This window comes from Triturus cristatus, chromosome 5_2 (genome assembly GCF_964204655.1).
Source record: "Triturus cristatus chromosome 5_2, aTriCri1.1, whole genome shotgun sequence".
NCBI classification, from domain to species: domain Eukaryota; kingdom Metazoa; phylum Chordata; class Amphibia; order Caudata; family Salamandridae; genus Triturus; species Triturus cristatus.
Window position 1 is genome coordinate 330335630 of NC_140588.1, and position 21582 is coordinate 330357211.

The 21582-nt window shown below is 46.4% G+C and overlaps 1 protein-coding gene across 2 annotated transcripts in view; it reads right to left on the reverse strand.

Moving 5' to 3' along the window:
* The window catches only part of NUP153 (nucleoporin 153), a 608884-nt gene that overhangs the window by 73718 nt on the left and 513584 nt on the right, over nucleotides 1–21582 (reverse strand). For both annotated transcript variants that reach the window (XM_085607084.1, XM_085607083.1), the window contains exons 13-16: nucleotides 16132–16230; nucleotides 15873–15960; nucleotides 10541–10660; nucleotides 8283–8903 (exon numbers count right to left, since the gene is read on the reverse strand). In XM_085607084.1, coding sequence (XP_085463210.1) covers nucleotides 8283–8903; nucleotides 10541–10660; nucleotides 15873–15960; nucleotides 16132–16230 — 928 coding nt within the window. The remainder of the gene's footprint in view (nucleotides 1–8282; nucleotides 8904–10540; nucleotides 10661–15872; nucleotides 15961–16131; nucleotides 16231–21582) is intronic.

Here is a 21582-nt window from a genome sequence, read left to right on the forward strand (position 1 = left end):
GCTTGTATTTCACTTACTCTGCGTAGGGAAGTGATTGCGATAAGGAAAGCTACCTTCCATGTTAGGAATTGCAATTCACATTTGTGCATAGGTTCAAATGGGGGACCCATGAGTCTTGTTAGAACCACATTGAGATTCCACACTGGGGCAGGTGGCAATCTTGGGGGAAGAATTCTTTTGAGACCTTCCATAAACGCTTTGATGGCTGGTACCTTAAAAAGGGACAGGTGTTGCCTATTTTGCAAGTAGGCTGCCAAGGCTGCTAGGTGTAAACGTATAGAGGAATACGCTAGATTGCATCTTTGCAAGTGCAGTAGATAGCAAATGATGTTTTGGATGGAATCATCCAATGGATGTATGTTATTATTAGCGCAGTAGATGGCAAATCGTTTCCATTTAGCGGCATAACACGCTCTAGTAGTAGGGCGTCTGGCTTCCTTTATGATATTCATACAGTCTGGAGGCAGATTGAGGTAACCGAACTCTAAGACCTCAGGAGCCAGATCGCTAGGTTCAGTGTTTGAGGATCTGGGTGTCTGATTTCTCCATGGTTCTGGGTTAATAGATCCGGGGAGAGGCGTAGCCTTTGATGTGGAACTAAAGATAGTTCCAGAAGTGTGGTGAACCACGGTTGACGTGCCCAAGTGGGAGCCACTAGTATTAGTGTTAGTGACTGTTGTTTCAGTTTGCGTACCACAAATGGAATTAGTGGGAGAGGCGGAAAAGCGTACGCAAATCTGCCTGACCAGTTCATCCATAGGGCATTGCCCTTCGACTGTGGGTGTGGAAACCTGGCGGCGAAGGTTGGGCATTTTGTGTTTTCGGGAGTGGCGAACAGGTCTATGTCTGGTTGTCCCCACTTTTGGAAGAAGGGGAGTAGAACCTTGGGGTGTAGTTCCCATTCGTGGATCTGTTGTGTGTGGCGACTTAGGAGGTCGGCCACTTGATTGTGGATGCCTGGGAGATGTTCTGCTAACAGGTAGATGTTTTGGGGAATTGCCCATCTCCAGATTTGCTGTGCCAGTTGGGACAGTTGGAGAGAGTGTGTCCCTCCCTGTTTCTGTATATAATACATTGTCGTCATGTTGTCTGTGCGTATGAGGACAGTTTTGTTCTTTAGGTGAACTTGAAAGGATTTTAGTGCTAGGAACACTGCTAAGAGTTCCAGGTGGTTGATGTGGAGCAGTTTCTGTTGACTGGTCCATCTGCCCTGAGTGGTATGGTGAAGGAGGTGGGCTCCCCACCCTGTGAGAGATGCGTCGGTAGTTAGCACAACTTGTGGAAGAGGCTCTAAGAACGGTCGTCCTTTGGACAGGTTGATGGTGTTCCACCATTTCAGTGAGCGAAGCGAGCGACTGTCCACCAACACCAGATCGGTAAGTTGTCCGTGAGCTTGGTTCCACTGTTGTGCTAGACATTCCTGTAAGGGACGCATCTGAAGTCGTGCGTGTGGGACTATGGAGATGCAGGACGCCATCATGCCTAGGAGCTGCATGAACACTCTTGCTGGAAGAGATGGATGAGTTTGAAATTGAGAGATGAGATTTTGTATACTGGCTATCCTGGCAGTGCTGGGATAAGCAATGGCTTTGGATGTATCTATGGTTGCTCCTAGATACTGATGTAAGTGGGAAGGTTGTAGATGGGATTTGGGGTAGTTGATAGTGAACCCCAAATTGTGGAGAGTTTGAATGGTGCGATGAGTGTGGAGAACGCATTTTTGGTGAGTATTGGCTTTTATGAGCCAATCGTCCAGGTAGGGGAAGACATGGATCTGCTGTCTTCTGAGGTGCGCTGCCACGACTGCTAAGCACTTGGTGAACACTCTGGGTGCTGTTGTTACCCTGAATGGGAGAACTGTGAATTGATAGTGTTGCCCATCTACCACAAATCGTAGATATTTTCTGTGAGCGGGATGCATAGGGATGTGAAAGTACGCGTCCTTGAGGTCCAATGTGGCAAGGAAGTCTCCCTGTTGTAACAGTGGGAGGACTTGTTGGAGGGTGGTCATATGAAAATGATCTGAATGTATATACTGGTTTAGCAGTCTGAGATCCAGTATGGGCCGTAATGTTTTTTCCTTTTTGGGAATGAGGAAGTATAGAGAATACACCCCGGTTCCCTGATGTTGAAGGGGGACTGGTTCTATCGCATGTTTTTGTAACAGGGATTGAACTTCTTGTTTGAGAGAGAGATGATGTTAGGACATTGGACGTTGTTTGGGTGGTATGTTTGGGGGGGGATTGTAGGAGTTCTAGGCAGTAGCCAGACTGGATAATTTGTCTTACCCATCTGTCTGTGGTGATGGAAGTCCAGACAGGTAGGAATTGTTGGAGCCGCCCCCCGACCGGAGTGGAATGGTCTGGGGGGAGTGGTGGCAAGTCACTGTTTGGTGGCTGGGGAGGTGCGGGTGTTGTTGTTGTTGCCCCGCCCTCGACCTTTGTTATTGTTTCCCCTATAACCTCCCCGGAAATAACCTCTGTTAGGGGATGTTTGTCCAGAATTTTTAAAGGTGGACGTGGTCTCAGTTGATGTGTTTTTGGAGCCTCCTCTATAAAAGGAGTGACGAAAGGAACCCCGGTTTTGAGGAGACTGCAGTGCTCCCATAGACTTGGCAGTTTCATTGTCCTTCATTTTTTCTAATGCAGTATCAACTGCAGGGCCAAATAACTGCTCTTGGTTGAAAGGTTGAGCCAGAATTGCGGTTTGAACCTCCGGTTTAAATCCGGAAATACGGAGCCAGGCATGTCGTCTGAGTAAGACGCTAGTATTGACCGCCCTAGAAGCAGTGTCTGCCGCATCTAAGGCGCATTTAATGGAGGCATTAGATATTAATTTGCCTTCTTGAATGAGGTCAGTGGCCTGGGACTTAAAGGGTTCAGGCAGATGTTGCATAAGGTCCTCAAGTTGGTCATAATGTGCCCTGTCATACCGGGCTAACAGGGCCTGGGTATTGGCAATACGCCAGTGGTTCGCCGCCTGTGCGGCGACTCGTTTGCCTGAGGCCTCTAAAAGCTTAGACTCCTTGTCTGGGGGGGGGCGTTTCTCCAGTTGTCTGTGAGTTAACGCGCTTCCTGGCATTTGATACGACCAAGGAGTCTAAAGGGAGCTGGGCTTTAATGTATGCAGGGTCCTGCGGGGCTGGTCGGTACTTTTTTTCGATGCGGGGGTTGAGAACCCTCGTTCGAACAGGGTCTTTAAAGACATCAGTGGCATGCTTTATAACCCCTTTAATCATGAGAAGTATATGAACAGTTTTTTGTGACTGCTCAAAGGTATCGAGGAGAAAATCCTCTTCAAGGGGGTCCGTGTGCATAGTGACACCATGGAATGTTGCTGGCCTATTTATTAGTTGGCCAAACCCTAAATGGTCATCAGGAGGGGAGGGCTTGGAGGGGTAGGTAGTGGGGTCAGGCATTGGATAAGACCAGTCATCTACTGGTGCTGTGTCAGGGAATGTAAACGGGTCGTTGGATCAACAGGATCATTAAACAAATAAGGGTCCGCCCCTCCCCCTAAGTCATCATGATCATCCTGTGGAGGAGGTGAATGATAGGGAGATCGTAAAGGTAAAGGAGAAGCAGGAGGAGGAGGAGGGGGGGACGGGTTAGAAGGTATTACAGGAGAGGAAGGACGAAGAGGTGAAGTGGCACAGTCCTTTTTCCGTATGGGAGCTGGAGGAGGTGTAATGTCCAGCTTCCGCTTTTTATATGGGACGGCAGTCACATGTCCAGTTTCAGGATTGATGTAGATCCGCTTTTGAGTAGGATCTGGTCGAAAAAGTTCATCTGGCTCCGAAGGTGGTGGCGGCGATGTCCGCTTCGGGTCTTTATGAGCCTTTTTCGGTGTGGACGTAGTTTTCGGTGCCGATGATGTTTTCGGTGCCGAAGGATGTTTCGGGTCCGATGAATTTTTCGGAGCCGATGGGATTTTCGGTGCCGATGGGATTTTCGGTGTCGAGGGACTTTTAGGCATCGATGTCGAAGACCGTTTCGGCGCCGGTGGAGACTTCGGTGCCGAGGAACGTTTCGGTGCCGAAGGAGATTTCGGTCTTGAAGCCTGTTTCGGTGCCGATAGTGGTTTTTTCGGTGCCGAGGGTGTTAAAGGCACAATCAGATGAGGTTTGCTCGAGCCCGAGCCACCTACAGGCTTAGATTTCTTCGGAGCCGGGCCCGGGGGCGGGGCTTCTGAAGAGGATTTTCGGTCTCGACTGGGCCCAGCTGGCGGAGTCTTGACCAATGCTTTTTTGGATGGGGCGGGGGGGGGGGGGGGTGGTACTCACACGCTGCCCTGGAGTGATGAGGTCATCGGAATCGTCGGCTTCGGACACGATCGAGATATTCGGTGTCATCTTCGGGAACATCTTGAGCAAAGATGTCATCCGGTTCTGGAGCTGGTTTGGCCATAATATGGCGTCGAGCTCTTCGGTCCCGGAGGGTCTTCTTCGAACGGAAAGCGGCACAAGCTGGACAGGTGGATTCGTTGTGTTCCGGCGACAGGCAGAGGTTACAAACCTCGTGGTGGTCACTGTGGGGGAACTTCGCTCCACACTGGGGGCATTTTTTGAAGGGTGTCCTGTCCATCAGCCGCTTCCGGAACCGGTCCGAGTTGATGTCGACGTCGATGAATGAAGATTAAGGAGTTAAATCGATTGCTAAAAGTTTTCTGCTGGAGCGGAAAAAAAACAATCGGACGATGGAGTGGATGCCCATGCGCACTGTTGTCCAGGGGAGGAGTCACCAACCTCGTGACCAAAGGCTTCTTCCGAAGACAACAACAACCTGCTCCCCACCTTGCCAGGACTCCTGAGGAGAACGGGGAAATAGAGTGATTATCTCTGGCTCTCCTGACTTTGCCTGGGACTCTTCTATCCTTTGACGCCACTGGCGTGTGGCCTGCCACTTCCTAGCCTGCCTGTCCTGAGCTGGGGCAACACTGAGGGAGAAAGGGGGTGCTTGGCGCATAAGAAATTGCCACCCCCTAGCCTGCAGATCACCCCCCTTAACTTTGGCCACCCCCGCTGAAAGACCCCATAAGGAATCACTCACCGCTGCGGCCCAAGGCCCGTAAGGTCATCCCTCCTGTCACCTGGGGTTTGTGAGGAAGACTGGGACCCCTCCGCTGCCGTCGCAGCTTTTGAAAAGCGGCCCTTCATGTGGGGAGAGAGCCGCTGGAGTTCCCTGTAGGCCGCATTAGGCCTGAGGCCCAGAAACTCGCATCACGTGACGGGGGCGGACTGCGAGACGCCGCCCCCGCCGATGCACGATTTGCTGAAGGGGCCGCGCCCCCGCAGGTCACGCTGCCAAGGGCGACTGCAGGCGCGAACCCTGGACGAGTGAAGGGAGCCGAGAGCCCTCTTGCCAGAAAGAGACCATCGCAAGGGCCTAACTGAGGCCGAAGAACAAGGTAACCCCCCATGGGGAAGAGGGCGGGAGCACGCCCCTCCCCCCCGGGGCGATTCCCCGTCAGTTTGTTGGCCCCAAATCACCCGAGTGAGCCCTCCACCGGCCGAGTCTACTTGCAAGTGCCCACAAGTGAGGAAACCCCTGGGAAAAGTCTCTCCCCGAGCCCGGCTTGCCTTTCATGGTTACAGCGGAAGTAGTACCTGCTCTCCCGAGTGAGGGAAGTAACAACTGCAGAGTAAACTGAGCATTTGGGGGGCAAAGGCAGAACCAGTCATGTGTAATAAGCCTATGTAAGGCTAGATTTCATGCATCCCGGTATGACCAAATCTGAACTGTTAATGAGCTAATATGAACAGTTCTACAATTAGTAACTCAATTTCAAGAGCATAGTGATCGGTGTGAACTGTCCTATAATTACTGACCTGATAATCAGAGCATTGTGGTTGTCATGTGCGGCGCTATATTTATTGACTCTATTTAACGCGCTACATCAATGCTATGTGCGTGCTGTATTTATTGATTCTATTTAAAGCGCTATGTCAATGCTATGTGCGGCGCTGTATTTATTGATTCCATTTAAAGCGCTATGTCAATGCTATGTGCGGCGCTATATTTATTGACTATTTAAAGCGCTACATCAATGCTATGTGCGGCGCTGTATTAATTGACTATTTAAAGTGCTATGTCAATGCTATGTGCGGCGCTATATTTATTGACTCGATTTACAGTGCTAAATAATTGCTAAGTGCAGCATGATGACTGATGACTATTTAAAACGCTAGTGAATTTGCTGTACTGTCAATCTAGTAACGATGAAATGTTTGGACCCTAATGTGTTCTAGACAGACACGGATTGATTTGAAAGAAAAAAGAAGCAAGATAAAAGAAAGATAAAGCTTTTCTACCTTTTCTAATTACCTGGTGTAGCGTCCTTTTTAAGTGGTGGTATGCTGGAGTGTGAAGTGAGTGTGATGCAAGCACAACATGTTTCTCGGGCATAGGCCTTTTCACTTGAGCCAAGCTACCCTAGGACGATAGGTCCAACACTCCATTACTGTGTGGAGGCTATGCATACTGTTAGATAGTCAAAGCAGACTAATTATATGGGAAATGGGAGACTCCTTAATTATCAAAGGTCATTTTTTTTAACCCTATATTTCGACTAATGTCAATTCAAAATGCGTAAAAGGTCAATTAGACAACCTTGCCAAATCAATCAGTAAATTCGTAGAGCGCACTACTTACCCGTGAGGGTCTCAAGGCGCTGGGGGCGGCGGGGGTGCTGCTACTGCTCTAACAGCCAGGTCTTGAGGAGTCTCCTGAAGGTTAGCAGGTTCTGGGTCTGTCGTAGGCAGATGGGGAGGGTGTTCCAGGTTTTTGCAGCGAGGTGAGAGAACAATCTGCCGCCGGAGGTCGCTTGGCGGATGCGGGGGACAGTGGCGAGGTCAGCGAAGCTGGTAATTCGGGGTGTAGAAGGGCGAGTCGTTCGTTGAGGTACGCTGGTCCGGTGTTGTGGAGAGCTTTGTGAGCGTGAGTGAGGAGCTTGAAGGTGATCCTCTTGTTGACGGGGAGCCAGTGCAGGTCTTTCAGGTGGGCTGTGATGTGGCTGTGGATGTAGAGGATGAGGCGTTCTGTATGCGCTGCAGTTGCTTCTGGAGTTTGGCTGAGGTTCCTGCGTAGATAGCGTTGCCGTAGTCCAGTCTGCTGCTGACAAGGGCCTGGGTGACTGTCCTCCTGGTACCGGTGGGGATTCATCTGTAGATCTTGCAGAGCATGCGGAGGGTGTTGAAACAGGAGGAGGAGACGGCGTTCACTTGCTGGGTCATTGACAATGCGGAGTCCAGGATGACTCCTAGTTTGCGTGCGTGGTTAGTGGGTGTCGGTGCAGCTCCCAGTGCGGCCGTCCACCATGAGTCGTCCCAGGCGGAGCAGGTGGATCCGATGAGGACCTCCGTCTTGTCAGAGTTCGGTTTCAGGCAGCTGTTCGCTTTATGAGCTTTAAATTCCACCAGACAGCATTATTTTACCATTAACATAATGAGAGGAATATATATATATTTTCATAATCTGTTAGGGTGAGGCCCCTTCTCCAAGACCTTCAAATGTTGTATTTAACTCTTCACAAAATTGTATTTGCACATCCACCACCACCAATTAATAGTATAAAGTTATTTGTGGGGACTCCATTATCATTCAAATAGTTTTGGCGGTATGGGGTCAGCAGTGGGCAACCAGTCAATGTGGCCCTCTGTCACACCATTTTAATCCCCCCTCTGCTCGCCACCCTAATTAAAGGCTTTATAGACCCGAAACAAATTATTTCAGACTGTGTCCAGGATCCCAGAATACCTTTAAAAGAACCTAGATTGATTAAAAAACTTTAACTGATGCTCGTCTAAAGACAAAGACTTTTCTAAGTAACCACAAAAATAATGAATAAAAAATATTTTCAATTCTTTCCTTCCAAAGGCAACGTGTAGGAAATTGAGTAACTAGGCACTTTCCTTCAAGTGCAGCAACGTGCAATACATTTCAAATTAGAAAACCCCAAAAAGGCCAAAAATGTAAGATCACTTCTGCATGCCACAGCACCCACTAGTTTGAAGAAGCAGTCCATTCATATAAAAGATGCCTCACACAAAGGAAAAAACCATCAACAAAGGATCACACCTACATCAACCACTGATACAGATATACCAAAAAAAAAAAATTCAATTTGTTCACCTTGCTGAAGGTGGAAATCATTCTTGGCCTGTGTAAACTTCATAAATGATTTGGGCCTTTACATCCGCTTATTTGAGGGACCAACAAACTGAACATGCATTTATCAAAGAAAGAATAATAGGACAAAGAAAAGATCACGAGAGACGGGTTTACCTGGCTTTTGGGAAAGACAGGATACACACTTGCTATCTTCAGCCTTATTCTGCACAAGGCACACAGTACAGTCCCAAGAACCTGGGGGCCTTTTGAATTTGTCTCCAAACCCCACTGGGTTTGTGGGTGGAGGGACGCTGCTGGGTGAAGAAGTCACTGCAGCTAGAGCCTTGGTGTGTGCTGGCAATGTTAGGGCAGGTTTCACACCAGTCCCAGGCTTTGGTGTTTCACAGGCCACACATTTAGTCGTTTCTGGTTTGTTCTGTACCAAACACGTGTCACAATCCCAAGCTCCAGCAGCTGGTTTAAATTTGTCTCCAAATCCAGAAGTTCCTATTGTCGCTGGTGTGGTTTTTGTTGTGCTGCTGGAAGTCGAGGTCACAGTTTGCTTGGCATTATCTAGTGTAGATGCTTTAGCAGCTGAGCAAGATTTGCATTTGTTTTCTGTGACCTTGTTTTGTACAAAGCAGGCATTACACTGCCAAAGTGTGTCCTGTTTAGAGGTTTCACCAAAGGTCATTCCACCAGTGGAAAAAGTGCTTATTCCAGGTCTCGTGAGAGTCAAAGTGTTTGTCACAGGTAATGAAGATGACGTGGCTGAAGTTTTAGGGGAAGCAAACCCTGCAGTAAAGCCAGAAAAATAAATGTTAAAATACAAGTCATGCACATATTAAGGATTGCTTGCTTAAAATGATTCCAAGTACAGCATTTGGGGACAACCAGTTTTATGAATCTATTAATACAACTTTAGTCATTTGCACAAACAAATTAAGGAAGAAAATATAAATCCCAATACATTCAAAAGCTAGTTAAGGGATGAAGGTATTTACTCACCGATTACTCACTGTGAAATTCCTAAACTAACAAGTTAACGCTAAGCAGAGTGGTAGGGTGACTGCCAGTAACAGCTCTACAAAGAGAAGAACTAATATTACGTATGTCTCTGTATGAGAGCCATTAGCATGACTAATGGGGTTTTTAAATCCATGTGTTCATCCTAGAACATAGGAACAATGGGAAACTAAAGTTGCAGTGTATACAGTTTTTGGTAAGTGGCCCTATTCACTGGCCTGATATGCCAATGAAAGTTAGCAAATAATTCAACAAGTTTAATCAGGAAATCAAACTTTTTTTCTCTCAAAACAGTAAAAAAAAGAAAATCTTTCCGCATTGTTAAAAGATTGATGATTTTATAGCCAGTGTTTTTGGATATAAGGAACATCCAGTGAATCTGCAAGTCTGCCTCAACAAATCTAAGTACAAAGGGGCAAAACAAATTTGACACATCTGAGGCTGAAAATAGGTCTCTAGTCCGTGGGTGTTAAGCTTTTAAAATCTGCCACAAGGAAGGAAAGCTGCCTGATGCTGGCATCAGAACACACTCCTAATCGGAAGCATGTATCACAATTTACAAGAACTTTAAGCAGTGCCTTAAGAGCCTTGTAGGGACCCATAGGAGCCAGCCTATGATGACAGCTCTCAAGTACTTAGAGCAGAGCAGTTAATAAAAGGTGCCTTACGAATGTAAGAGGGCCAGAATTTAGAGGTGTGATTTTATTTAACCCTAAACGAACCCATTTCAGGATCAGACCCATAGGAGTCGAAGCAGAGGCCTGGTGAAGGTCAAAAAGCCCCAACATATTTACTAAAATCAGGATTTTCAAAGCCGAGCTCTGGCCAACATATGATTGCAAATTATTTCGAGCATGGTGCAACTTAACTGAATCATGAAATAGATTAAAGGGGGGGTTGGTATCAATGGTGCGTCTGCCCATCAACCAAGTAAGTACATTGCTGGCAAAAGACATCACGATCCGTTGGAGAGGTTTCTACAGGAGGTTCCAATGGGAAATTCAGACCGTAAAAAGATTTTTTGATTTGAAAGCAAAAACTAAAGCTTACTTAGAGGAATTCTATTAATACGTTTCAACAGGTTGTTTGGGGAACACAAGGGTGTAATAAATTGTGCATTATCACCCGCTTCATAAACTAAGAGGAAATGTTGCACGAGAATACACTTAGCAGAGGTTTACATTTTCGTTTTAAAAATTCGTAAGAAAATTATAAAATCACTACCAGACGTTGATATAACACGGAATCAATGTTTTAACTCAAAGAAGCCAAAGGGCTGCACACTAACACTACAAAGATATTAAAATTGAAACAAATAGGTGAATTGTGTATCCATGATTTATAGTCGAATGCAACCACTAAACATAACATTAGGCAAAAGTACCATTGTTTATGTAACTATTTACCAGGGCTCTTTAGAATATCCAGCACACTTCCTTCCTTTAAGGTTTTTGCAGGTTTAAACGGGCCCTCGTATTGCTCCTCGTCCTTCTTACTACTAGTGCTATTTAACACAGCATCCTTGGCTGAAAAGAAACAAAAACCGAGTTAAAGAAAATAAAAATAGAAAGAATTTTTCAAGTGACTTCTTACTATCTAAATTGCACTACCATACAAAAACGGATATACAACTCTTTACTGGTTGATGGAATATCATGCAAAACCAGTTGGACAGAATACAGAACAATGTCATACATTCACCCCAGTACATAGATCTTGGCCTACTGGAATCAACCTATCCTGGCTGAAGAGGGGTGAAACCCCGAAACCGGTCCTAGGATGCTTGTTTTGCTTGTTCGGGCTGGACTGTCCCCATGAGGCACAGGGTCAAGACTAATTTGCATATGGCCAGGTCTCAACTGGGATGGCATGGTGAGCAAAAAAATGATGGATTTAACCCAGATCTCTTGACTGGGGGTGAATGTTTTGATTTGTTCTGCATTCCGTCCATCAATTGTGTCTCTTTTGCTTCCTCGATGGAATATCATGGCCATGGGTGGAAAATGTTCAGAATGATTTTAGACCACTGAGGATACATTCAACAGGATTCCCACATTACAAGTGTGGATGTGCCATTACAAGACAGGCACTAGTTAGTTTAAAGCAGACTGAAGAAATGCACCATAGACTATTTGCAATTCCCAACAGAGAGGATGTAGACTGGCAACTTGGACCTTGATGGAAGATCTGTACAGGGTTTGTCCGCCCATCTTAAATGCACTGAATGAGCTAACAAACACTGTCAATGCTAATCAGTCTCACACTAGCATACAAGCGAGACCGAATGGCATAGCCAATGTTTGTATAATCTAGCCATAAATATACAATCTTAATACAGAGCTAATGCACCTAATGTTTAGTAGTAAATATTTATTGCACAGATCAATAAAATCTTAATGAGATTAAAGCTTATGTATGGGTGAACTATTTGGGCACCCATTTCAAGTCTGTCAGGAACAAAGTGCGCATTAAGGTGTGCTGGTACCTCAAAGTTAAAGACGACATATGACGAACTGGATATTTTCAGTTTTGTACATATTTACTTTGATAATTTTCTACTTTGGAGCACTATCAAGAATTAATGAATAAAGCACAAAGTGTTATTTTATTCATAAAATAAGTTTTGGAATATTCGCACATGGTCTTGGCTTGATTGTCTAACTGTCTAGAAAGCTATTTCTGCCAGCTATTCAACTCTGTGGTCTGAGGGCTGTACAGTCTGATGTACTGGTCTGTGCTTCCTTGCTCAAATCACCTATACATTAGCAGGAAGTGCTAGGGAAAATGATGTATTCTACTCAAAATATATTTAGTGTAAACATGTAGACAGAAGAGACAGCAAATGCAATTTTCTTCAACACTTTCATGTTCATTGTTGTTTCTCATGAGGGGCTGAATTGGGAGGATGGGTTTATTTTGAGGCCATAATCAAACGTCCTTGGTTAATGTGGTTAGCTGGTACCTTCCCATGAAAAATAAAGCCGGAGAACCAGATACAGAAGAAGTGTATACATTTGGCATGTAGCCCTGGGAGTGCTTTGATCAGGAGAGGACAGTGATGCACAATAATGTGCTCCACAGTGAGTAGTCCATAGCAATGCAGGTGCTACAGCCCTGCAGGCATGCTCATGAGATGTGACCAGATATGTCTTGCAGCAAGTGTGGCAGATACTTTGGGCAGGGGATACACAAATTGTGGCCTGAGCGGTTTTGCATGTAGCAGTGTGTGCTCCTAAACTGATATTTAGGAGATGAGTACAGATATGTTGCATTGTAGGTAATGAACACACTGAAGCGTCCCAGAATATGTAAACTGGAGCCCGGCATTTGCATTGGGTAGCAGGAAACAATACACAAAAATGGTGCGAGTACTGCCCAGTGGACAACCCTCCACACCGCTCAAACGGCAAGGCAAATAGCTGAAGGGAAAAAACTCACCCATGGCCTGCTCAGACTTGTATTCTTCCAAGGTTGAGGATTGGGTACTAAAAATAACTATGATTTATGTGCCTATAGACTAATCAATTAAAGTTTGCCACGATTATATAATTAACATTACGGTTGGGTATGTCTTTTTTAATGTGGGTGTGTCCAGGCGTTTTCACAGGTTATAGAAGCGCCAAATCTGACCAAGTCCATATCAAGGAATCATAACTGCTGTACGTACTCCTTGAACACAGACCACAAAAGTAATTTTTCTAAGGCAATGACAATATTTTTTGGTGTTCCTCAGATATTGTACGCTCTTCAAAGAACGTCTGGCATACTTTGATATCTTAGACATGACCTTGAAAAATAAATGACACAGTTAAAAGTTTATGATTTTCCTGCCACATTGCCTATAAACCTTTATGGGGAGGAGATCAAATCTCTGGATGTAAAACAATGAGCACAGTGCGCTAGCAGGTAATATCTGCAGGCCATGGGCATATTAAACCAACTTTTCACATGTGCGGGTTAGTTGTGCCAAGGAGCTCACATTAATCAACTGGTGCAAAAAAGATTGGCATAATTGAGCTGCTGAGCACAAAAGGACATACAATATTGATGAAGTTCAGAATGCATCAGTGTCAAGGAATTCTACAAGAATGTAGTAGTGCCACTGCACTCAATGTGGTTTTGAATGATGAGGGGTAAAGTTAAAGCTGCACTGTGAGCCTTGGGACAAGCACGTCCACAGAAAGAGGACTACCAACAGAGATGTGTCCTGGTGATGTCCACAGAATGAGAAAACTACTGATGGTGAAATTAAAAATATCCTGTGGGTGTGTCAAACATAGAAAGTGATAAAAACGCCAATAAGAACAAAGCAACTGAGACCGACTTGAAAGCCATCTATTCTTGAGAAAGGTTTGACTCCGTGAATTATTACCTACAATGCTGTTTGTAGCGAGAACACAAAAAGGTATGGACTCCGCACCAGCATTACTATAATGACACCTGTAGGGGCATCAGACTGCTTCTAAATGCAAAGCATAAGGCCATGTTGCCCGGGGAGAGAGTGACAAATTTCAGTGCCAAAGCAGCCTAGAGTCATGAAAGTACCAGCTTCAGTAATTACATTTTGGCTCAGGTCTTTACATGTTAGACACTAAGTGCTCCTTTGCAATGAACAGGCGGCAACTCTTGCAGGTTCTCTCAAAAGGTCAAACGACATTGGCATTTTATACAATGTAAACTCGGCATGGAAAAGCAATAGATGCCCCCCGAAAAAGCCCATAAAGACAACGGCTTTGTAATTATACAGTTAAAATCTGCATACTCTTAAGGGGCACTCGACAGGGTTGCCCCCCTCTCCCCTTCTCTCTTGTGTTGGAGCCGCTGGCCTCCTGGGTCCGACGAGATGTCATGGTGAGAGGATTGCAATGGGCGGAGGGACATGACGATAGGATATCGTTATATGCTGATGACATTTTGCTCTATCTTGCATCCCCTACAGATCCCGCCATGGGGTTTTAGATATATTCACAAACTTTGGGAAATACTCCGGTTATGCCATAAACTGGAGTAAATAGATACTGTTCATTCTTAAGGGCCAGGTTCATCGGCTACCCACGGGCTGTAAGGTGGAGGTCACCACGGAGGGATTCCGCTATCTGGGGATCTTTGTGACCCCGGACCCCCAACTCTTATGAAAGCAACCTCGCGGCCCCTCTAGCTTGGCTGCGTGCCGATGTCAAGCACTGGAGATCATTGCCCCTGTCCCTGGTGGGTCGTGCGGCTCTTCTCAAGATGCTGGCCCTTCCTCGGTTCTTGTATATTCTTCAAAATTGTCCCCGCAGGGTCCCAGATGCATATTTCTCAGGGGTGGAGAGTGAGATCCGGACGCTGCTATGGGACGGCGGATCCCCTCGGATAGCTATGAACAAGTTGACCAAGGGGTGGTACGATGGGGCCATCACCCTCCCGGATCTCCGTCTTTACTATTGGGCATCACACCTTGTGGTGGTTAATCATTGGATCTCCCGTTCTCCGGAGGACCCGGCGTACATGCTAGATAAATACCAAATGGGGAGGCGGGATCCCTGGAGGCATTGTACTCTAAGGTCCGGAAACGAAAGTATTTTGGTCCCACTGCCCACACAGTGGCGATATGGCATCTGGCAAATTTCCGTTTAGGTTGGGCAAAAACCCTCACCAAAGCCACACCCCTCTGGTGTACCCAAAGACGGACTCCTGGGTCGCCATCCCGGGTTCGATGAATGGGATATCATTGGAATCTCTACCATAGGGGACTTGGTTAAAAAGGGTACACTTCTCAAATTCGGAGACTTACAGACGACATATGACTTGGCCCAGGGGGAGGTGTTTCGATATCTACAGATTCGACACGCTCTTACCGCTGCCCTCCACGACATGAGACGTCCCAGATTCATCCCCCCTAGAAGATAGGCTTCTCGATGGAGCGCTACTCACCAAGGCCATATCGCTAACATATGAGAAATTAAGAAACAACCTACCTGATATGTTCCACACACTTCGGGAAAAATGGCAGCTAGACTTCAGGCCCATGGAAGATGAGGAGGCAGCCATAACCCTCCGGTATCGACTTATTCAGCTTAAGATTTTACATAGATCCTACTTGACTGGCATCACCCTGGCAAAGATAGGCTCCAGGACGAGTGCATGCTGCCTTCGAGGGTGTCAGCAAGATGCAACTTTTTATCATACGATATGGGACTGCCCGGGAGTGAGACTGCTGTGGGAGGGGGCTACCGGTCACATTCTGAGAGCCCTGGGGAAGGAACTCACCCTTGCGCCTCGGTTGGGTCTCCTGAATGTATGGGACCAAACGGATCTCACAGACATCGAACAGCAATTCACATTAGGATATACGCTAGTCAAAAGGGAGATAGCGAAGAAATGGGGAGTGGCAGAGAGACCTTCACTCAGAATGTGGGTTAGAGAATATGACAAATGTATGATAGCAGAAAAAGAGGTGTTCAAAGCGAGAGGGGGTCCTAAGAAATGGGACAAAAAGTGGGGAAAGTGGAATGCTTATCAAGGTGACATATGTGTTTCCCCATTAGTAGAAATGGAACAGCAACACAGAGACTTGCGACGCTTGAATGTACTCTAATTGTAATGGATGTCTTGCACTGATGGTTTTCTTGTGTTATGGAATATGCCTAATGTCGTTCATACCTGGAATTGACCTGTTAATGCCAAAACTAATAAAAACATTTATAAAAAATAAAAAAAAATCTGCATATTCTTCAGTTAGGAAATGCCACCTACCTGGGCTAACTATCATTGATGCAGGTTTCTGAAGTGCGATGGACGGATCTGCAGATTTCACACTAGGAATACTAAATGTAAAGCCAATCTGTGAAGGTGAAAAATAAACAGCAGTGAAGAGAGCAGTGCAGTAGCGCAGATAAAATAATATCTTAGTGAAATAAACACGATGCACATGTTTTTTTCTACATCAGTTTGGAAATGTCAATACAAAAAAGGTTTTCTTGTACTGAAACGTTTGGTATGGTCAAATACTTACAGGTGAACCCAGAGGTGGCGCTTCTGTCTCTTTAGACTTCACAATTGGAGAAGAGAATGTGAACACAGGACTACTATTTAACGAACTAGTTGGCAGCACCTGCAGAGTGTTAAAAGCAGATCAAACGTGAGTGATGCCTTTTTTAAGCAGTTTAATTCAGCCAAAATGATTAGGAAAAGATGCAAAATAAAGTATTATTGAATGACTTGCAAATTAGTAACAGGGAGCTTTGACTGGTTTTCTATTGCCTCAGACACCATGTATAATCCAACAAGAACGTCAAAGATATATTCATTCTTTAAACCAAAATCAGTAAAACGTGAGCATTTCCTCCTCTGTACAAAAACTACAGAAGCATGAAAGGAATTAATACGCAGAACCTTGGAATGGTTTTACAGGATCTGGAGCCTGGCAATGGAAAGATTAACGATGCCACATCAGACGAAGCCTCTGTGCTTGAAGTGGACTTCCACCTTGTTCTGCATTGCCTGATGGTGGAGTACTGTTCGCTGAGGGCAATGAAGGGGACACATGGACTTTATTTCAGGTTCTGGATAACTTTTAGGTGTTCAGCTAACCTACAAGCATCTCTGGATATGCTGGTGTGCTGTGCAGGCAAAAACCTTTTAAAAAAACAGTTAAACCATAAAGTATTTGTGGGAATAATCCCCAGCATTTAGTAAAATTGAGTCCTGGAAGGGAAGCAACTACCATATTGAATATGCTACTTACCAGTATGCATCTGTTCTTGGCATGTACGGCTGCTGACATTCATATCTGTGCATTTGATCGCCGCCTATTGTTGGGTCTGGATGATTGCACATTGTTGTCCTGGAAGAGTCTTCGAAGTATCACGAGATAGGTGGCTCCTCCCCTGGACTACAGTGCGCATGGGCATCCTCTCCATCCTCAGATTGTGGCAGTGATGGAGTAGATACCGTAAGTGATGACCATGCTATACAGTAATTCTGAGTGCTGCAGCCGCTATAGGCGCCGGGGAGGAGGGTGGGCGATATGAATGTCAGCAGCTCTACATGCCAAGAACAGATGCATACTGGTAAGTAGCATATTCAGTTCGAGGCATGTGGGCTGCTGAATTCATATCTGTGCATAGATTATATAGCAGTCCCTCTATTAGCGGCGGCTGCCCGTGCCAGCTGCAGCAGTCTGAAAAAGGGTCTTGAGAACAGCCTGTCCTACAGCTGCCTGCTGTTTTGAATGTACATCTACACAGTAGTGTTTTGTAAATGTATGTATAGTGGACCATGTGGCTGCTCTACATATTTCCTCTAATGGAATATTCCCTAGGAAAGCCATGGACGCCCCTAACTTTCGTGTTGAGTGGGCTCTGGGAGGAATCGTTAATGTGCGTTTAGCTTTTTCATAGCAAATTTGAATACATTTAACGATCCATCTGGCTATCCCCGCTTTGGAAATGGCGTTGCCCTTGTGTTGTGGAGAAAAGGCAACGAACAGTTGTTTTGTTTTCCTAAAATCCTTTGTTCTGTCTATATAGTACATGAGGGCCCCCTTTACATCTAGTGTATGGAGCATTCTCTCCGCGACATTTTCTGGATTTGGAAAGAAAACAGGCAGTTCAATAGTTTGATTCATGTGGAACTGCGATATCACTTTAGGCATGAAAGTGGGGTTAGTACGTAGTACAACTCTGTTTGCGTGAACCTGTATGAATGGCTCTTGAATGGTTAGTGCCTGGAGTTCACTAACTCTTCTCAACGAAGTGATTGCCACTAAGAAGGCTACTTTCCAGGTGAGGAATTGAATCTCACATGAATGTAGAGGTTCAAAAGGTGGACCCATTAATCTGGTGAGGACCACATTCAGGTTCTACACCGGTGCCGGTGGGTGAGTTGGAGGAATCACTCTTTTGAGTCCCTCTAAGAAGGCTTTGATGGCAGGCACCTTGAATAAAGAGAGGTGCTGCCTGTTCTGAAGATAGGCCGCTATTGCGGTTAGATGTATACGGATGGAGTTGTATGCCAGATTGCATCGGTTTAAGTGTAACAGGTAACAGATGATGTTCTGAATGGATGCATCCAGCGGATTAATGTCATTGTTTTTACAGTAAATGACAAACCTTTTCCATTTAGGCGCATAGCAAGCTCTGGTCGTGGGTCTCCTGGCCTCCTTGATGATATTCATACATTCTGGAGGCAGGTTCAGGTAGCCAAACTCTAAGACTTCAGGAGCCAGATCGCCAGGTTTAGCGGTTGCGGATCTGGGTGCTGAATTTCGCCATGGTTCTGTGTTAAAAGTTTTGGTGTTAGCCGCAGTCTTTGAGGCGGTTCCACGGACAGTTCTAGTAACGTGGTGTACCATGGCTGGCGTGCCCGCATTGGAGCAACCAGGATGAGTGTCATTGAGTGTTGTCGTAGTTTGCGTGCCACTAGCGGTATTAATGGCGCTGGGGGAAAAGCGTACGCAAATCTGCCTGACCAGTTCATCCATATCGCATTACCCTGCAACTGTGGATGCGGAAACCTGGCGGCAAAGCTTTGGCATTTTGCGTTTTGCCTTGTGGCGAATAGGTCTATCTCTGGATGACCCCACTGCTGTAAGTACGGTTGGAGTACTGATGGATGTAGCTCCCATTCGTGCATTTGGTGGCTGTGTCTGCTGAGCAGATCCGCCATCTGGTTGTCCTTGCCCGGGAGGTGTTCCGCCATGAGGAACATGTTCCTCTGAATGGCCCACTTCCACGTGCTCTGAGCCAGATGAGACAACTGTGGAGAGTATGTTCCTCCCTGCTTCTGTATGTAGTACATGGCAGTCATGTTGTCCGTCCGGATCAACACGACTTTGTTGCACAAGTGTACTTTGAATGCCTTCATTGCCAGGAAGATAGCCATCAGTTCCAGAAGGTTGATGTGCATCTTCTGTTGCTGTGTCGTCCATAGTCCCTGCACTGTGTAATTGAGTACATGAGCTCCCCATCCCTGGAGAGACGCGTCCGCCGTCAGTATTATTTGTGGAACAGGCTCTTGGAACGGTCGGCCCTTGCAAAGGTTGTGTGGATTCCACCAATGCAGAGAGTTGTATGCCCGACCGCTCACCAACACTAGGTCTTTCAACTGTCCTTGAGTCTGATTCCATTGACGTGCCAAGCACTCCTGAAGCGGGCGCATATGTAGTCTCGCGTGCGGGACTATGAAGATGCAGGAGGCCATCATGCCTATCAACTGCATGAACACTCGCGCTGGAAGGGAGTGTTGTGGTCTGAACTTTATCAGCAGTTGCATGCTGTTGATTCTCGCTAAATTTGGCTGAGCTTTTGCAGCCAGAGTGTCTATAGTCGCGCCCAGGTACTGCCGTACATGGGCGGGTTGGAGATGTGACTTTGGATAATTTAGTGCGAATCCCAGACTGTGAAGAAGGTGAATGGTGTGGGATATGTGGCTGGCACACTTCTGGGCTGACTTTGCCTGGACAAGCCAGTCGTCCAGGTAAGGGAAGACGCGAATGTGCTGTCTCCTTAAGTGTGCGGCCACTGTCGCTAGGCACTTGGTAAAGACTCTGGGCGCTGTTGTTACTCCGAAAGGGAGTACTTTGAACTGATAATGCTGATCCTGAAGAGTGAACCTGAGATATTTTTTGTGTGATGGGTGTATGGGTATGTGGAAATACGCATCCTTTAAATCTAGTGTTGCTAGGAAGTCTCCCTGACTGAGTAACGGCAGAACCTGCTGGAGGGTGAGCATATGAAAATGCTGACCGAATGTATTGGTTGAGGGGGCGGAGGTCTAGTATAGGTCGTAAAGACCCGTCCTTTTTTGGGATTAAGAAGTACAGAGAGTACACCCCTGACCCCCGCTGTTCCATAGGCACGAGCTCTATGGCTCCTTTTTGCAGCATACTTAGTACTTCTTGCTGCAATAATGTCAAGTGCTCTGCGGACATAGGACGGTGTCGTGGTGGTATGTTGGGTGGATTGGATGTTAATTCCAGACAATAACCGTACTGGACAATTTCTCTGACCCACCTGTCTGTGGTGATGGATCTCCAGACTGGCAGGAACTGTTGGAGTCTCCCCCCGACCGGTGTTATGTGGGCGGGGGGCAGCGACAAGATGTCACTGTTTGTTATTGGCGGAGGACCTGGTGTTGTTGTGTCCTCGTCCTCTGCTTTTGGTGCTGGATCCACGATATCCACCCCTATTGTTTTTATTATAGGTACTCTGGGTACCTCCTTTACTGTACTGCTGCTGGGACCCCTGACCTCTAGCTGCTCCTCTATTCCCGGGGCGACGAAAGGAGCCACTCCGAAACTGCTGCGACTGTAGAGCCCCCATAGATTTCGCAGTTTGTGTCCTTTTTAATCTTTTCCAGTGTAGTGTCAACCTCGGGGCCAAATAAAAAGTCTGGGTTGACTGGTTGATTCAAGATATTATTTTGAATCTCAGGTTTGAAGCCTGATATTCTCAGCCATGCGTGCCTCCTCAACATCACACTAGTGTTGATTGCTCTTGCTGCAGTGTCAGCTGCATCCAGTGCGCATTTGATGGATGCATTTGTAATGAGTTGTCCCTCTCTGATGAGGAGCTCCGCTCCATCTTTGTATTCATCTGGTAGGTGTTCTAGCAGTGTTTCTAGTGTATCGTAGTGTGACCTGTCGTATCGGGCCAGGAGTGCCTGAGTGTTGGCAATGCGCCAGATGTTTGCTGCTTGTGCTGCTACCCTTTTGCCGGATGTTTCTAGCGCTTTGGACTCCTTGTCTGGAGGAGGAGCACCACCTGTAGTCTGCGAGTTAGCTCTCTTGCGAGCATTAGAAACTACCATGGAGTCCAACGGCAATTGACCCTTAATGTACATTGGGTCTCCGGGTGCAGGTTTGCATTTCTTCTCTATTCTCGGGTTCAATACCAGTGCCCTGGTGGTTTCCTTAAAGATGTCCTTAGCATGTTTAAGAACCCCTTTCAACATTGGTAGAGTCTTGACCGTTCGTTCTGATGTGGAGAACGTGTCCACCAAGAAATCCTCCTCCACAGAGTCAGAATGGAGTTCCACTCCGTGATTGGCAGCTGCCCTTTCAATGAGGGCGTTAAAAGCAGCAGCATCTTCAGTGGGAGATGTTTTGACATTGTAAAGATGAGTGTCAGGAGCATCTTGTGGGTCACCTTGGTCAATAGGGTCTCCCCATGCTTGATCCTGGTCTTGCTGTTGGTCATCCGGGTCATTATCCACATGGTAAGTGGTATCATCCCCAATATAGCCCTCTCCTGCATCCTGTTCAGAGTGTGTAGGAGAAAAGGATGGTGGTTCCTGATGATGGGTGTTGAATGTTTCTACAAGCACTGGCGTCGAACCGGATGCCAGTTTCCTTTTTAGTGGAATCTTGTATGAGTCCAAAGCCTTCTCTGGAACAATTCTCCGCTTGCGGAACAGCCTACCAGTGTCGGCATCGATAAACTGGTCCTGCGAGTCCTCGACATCG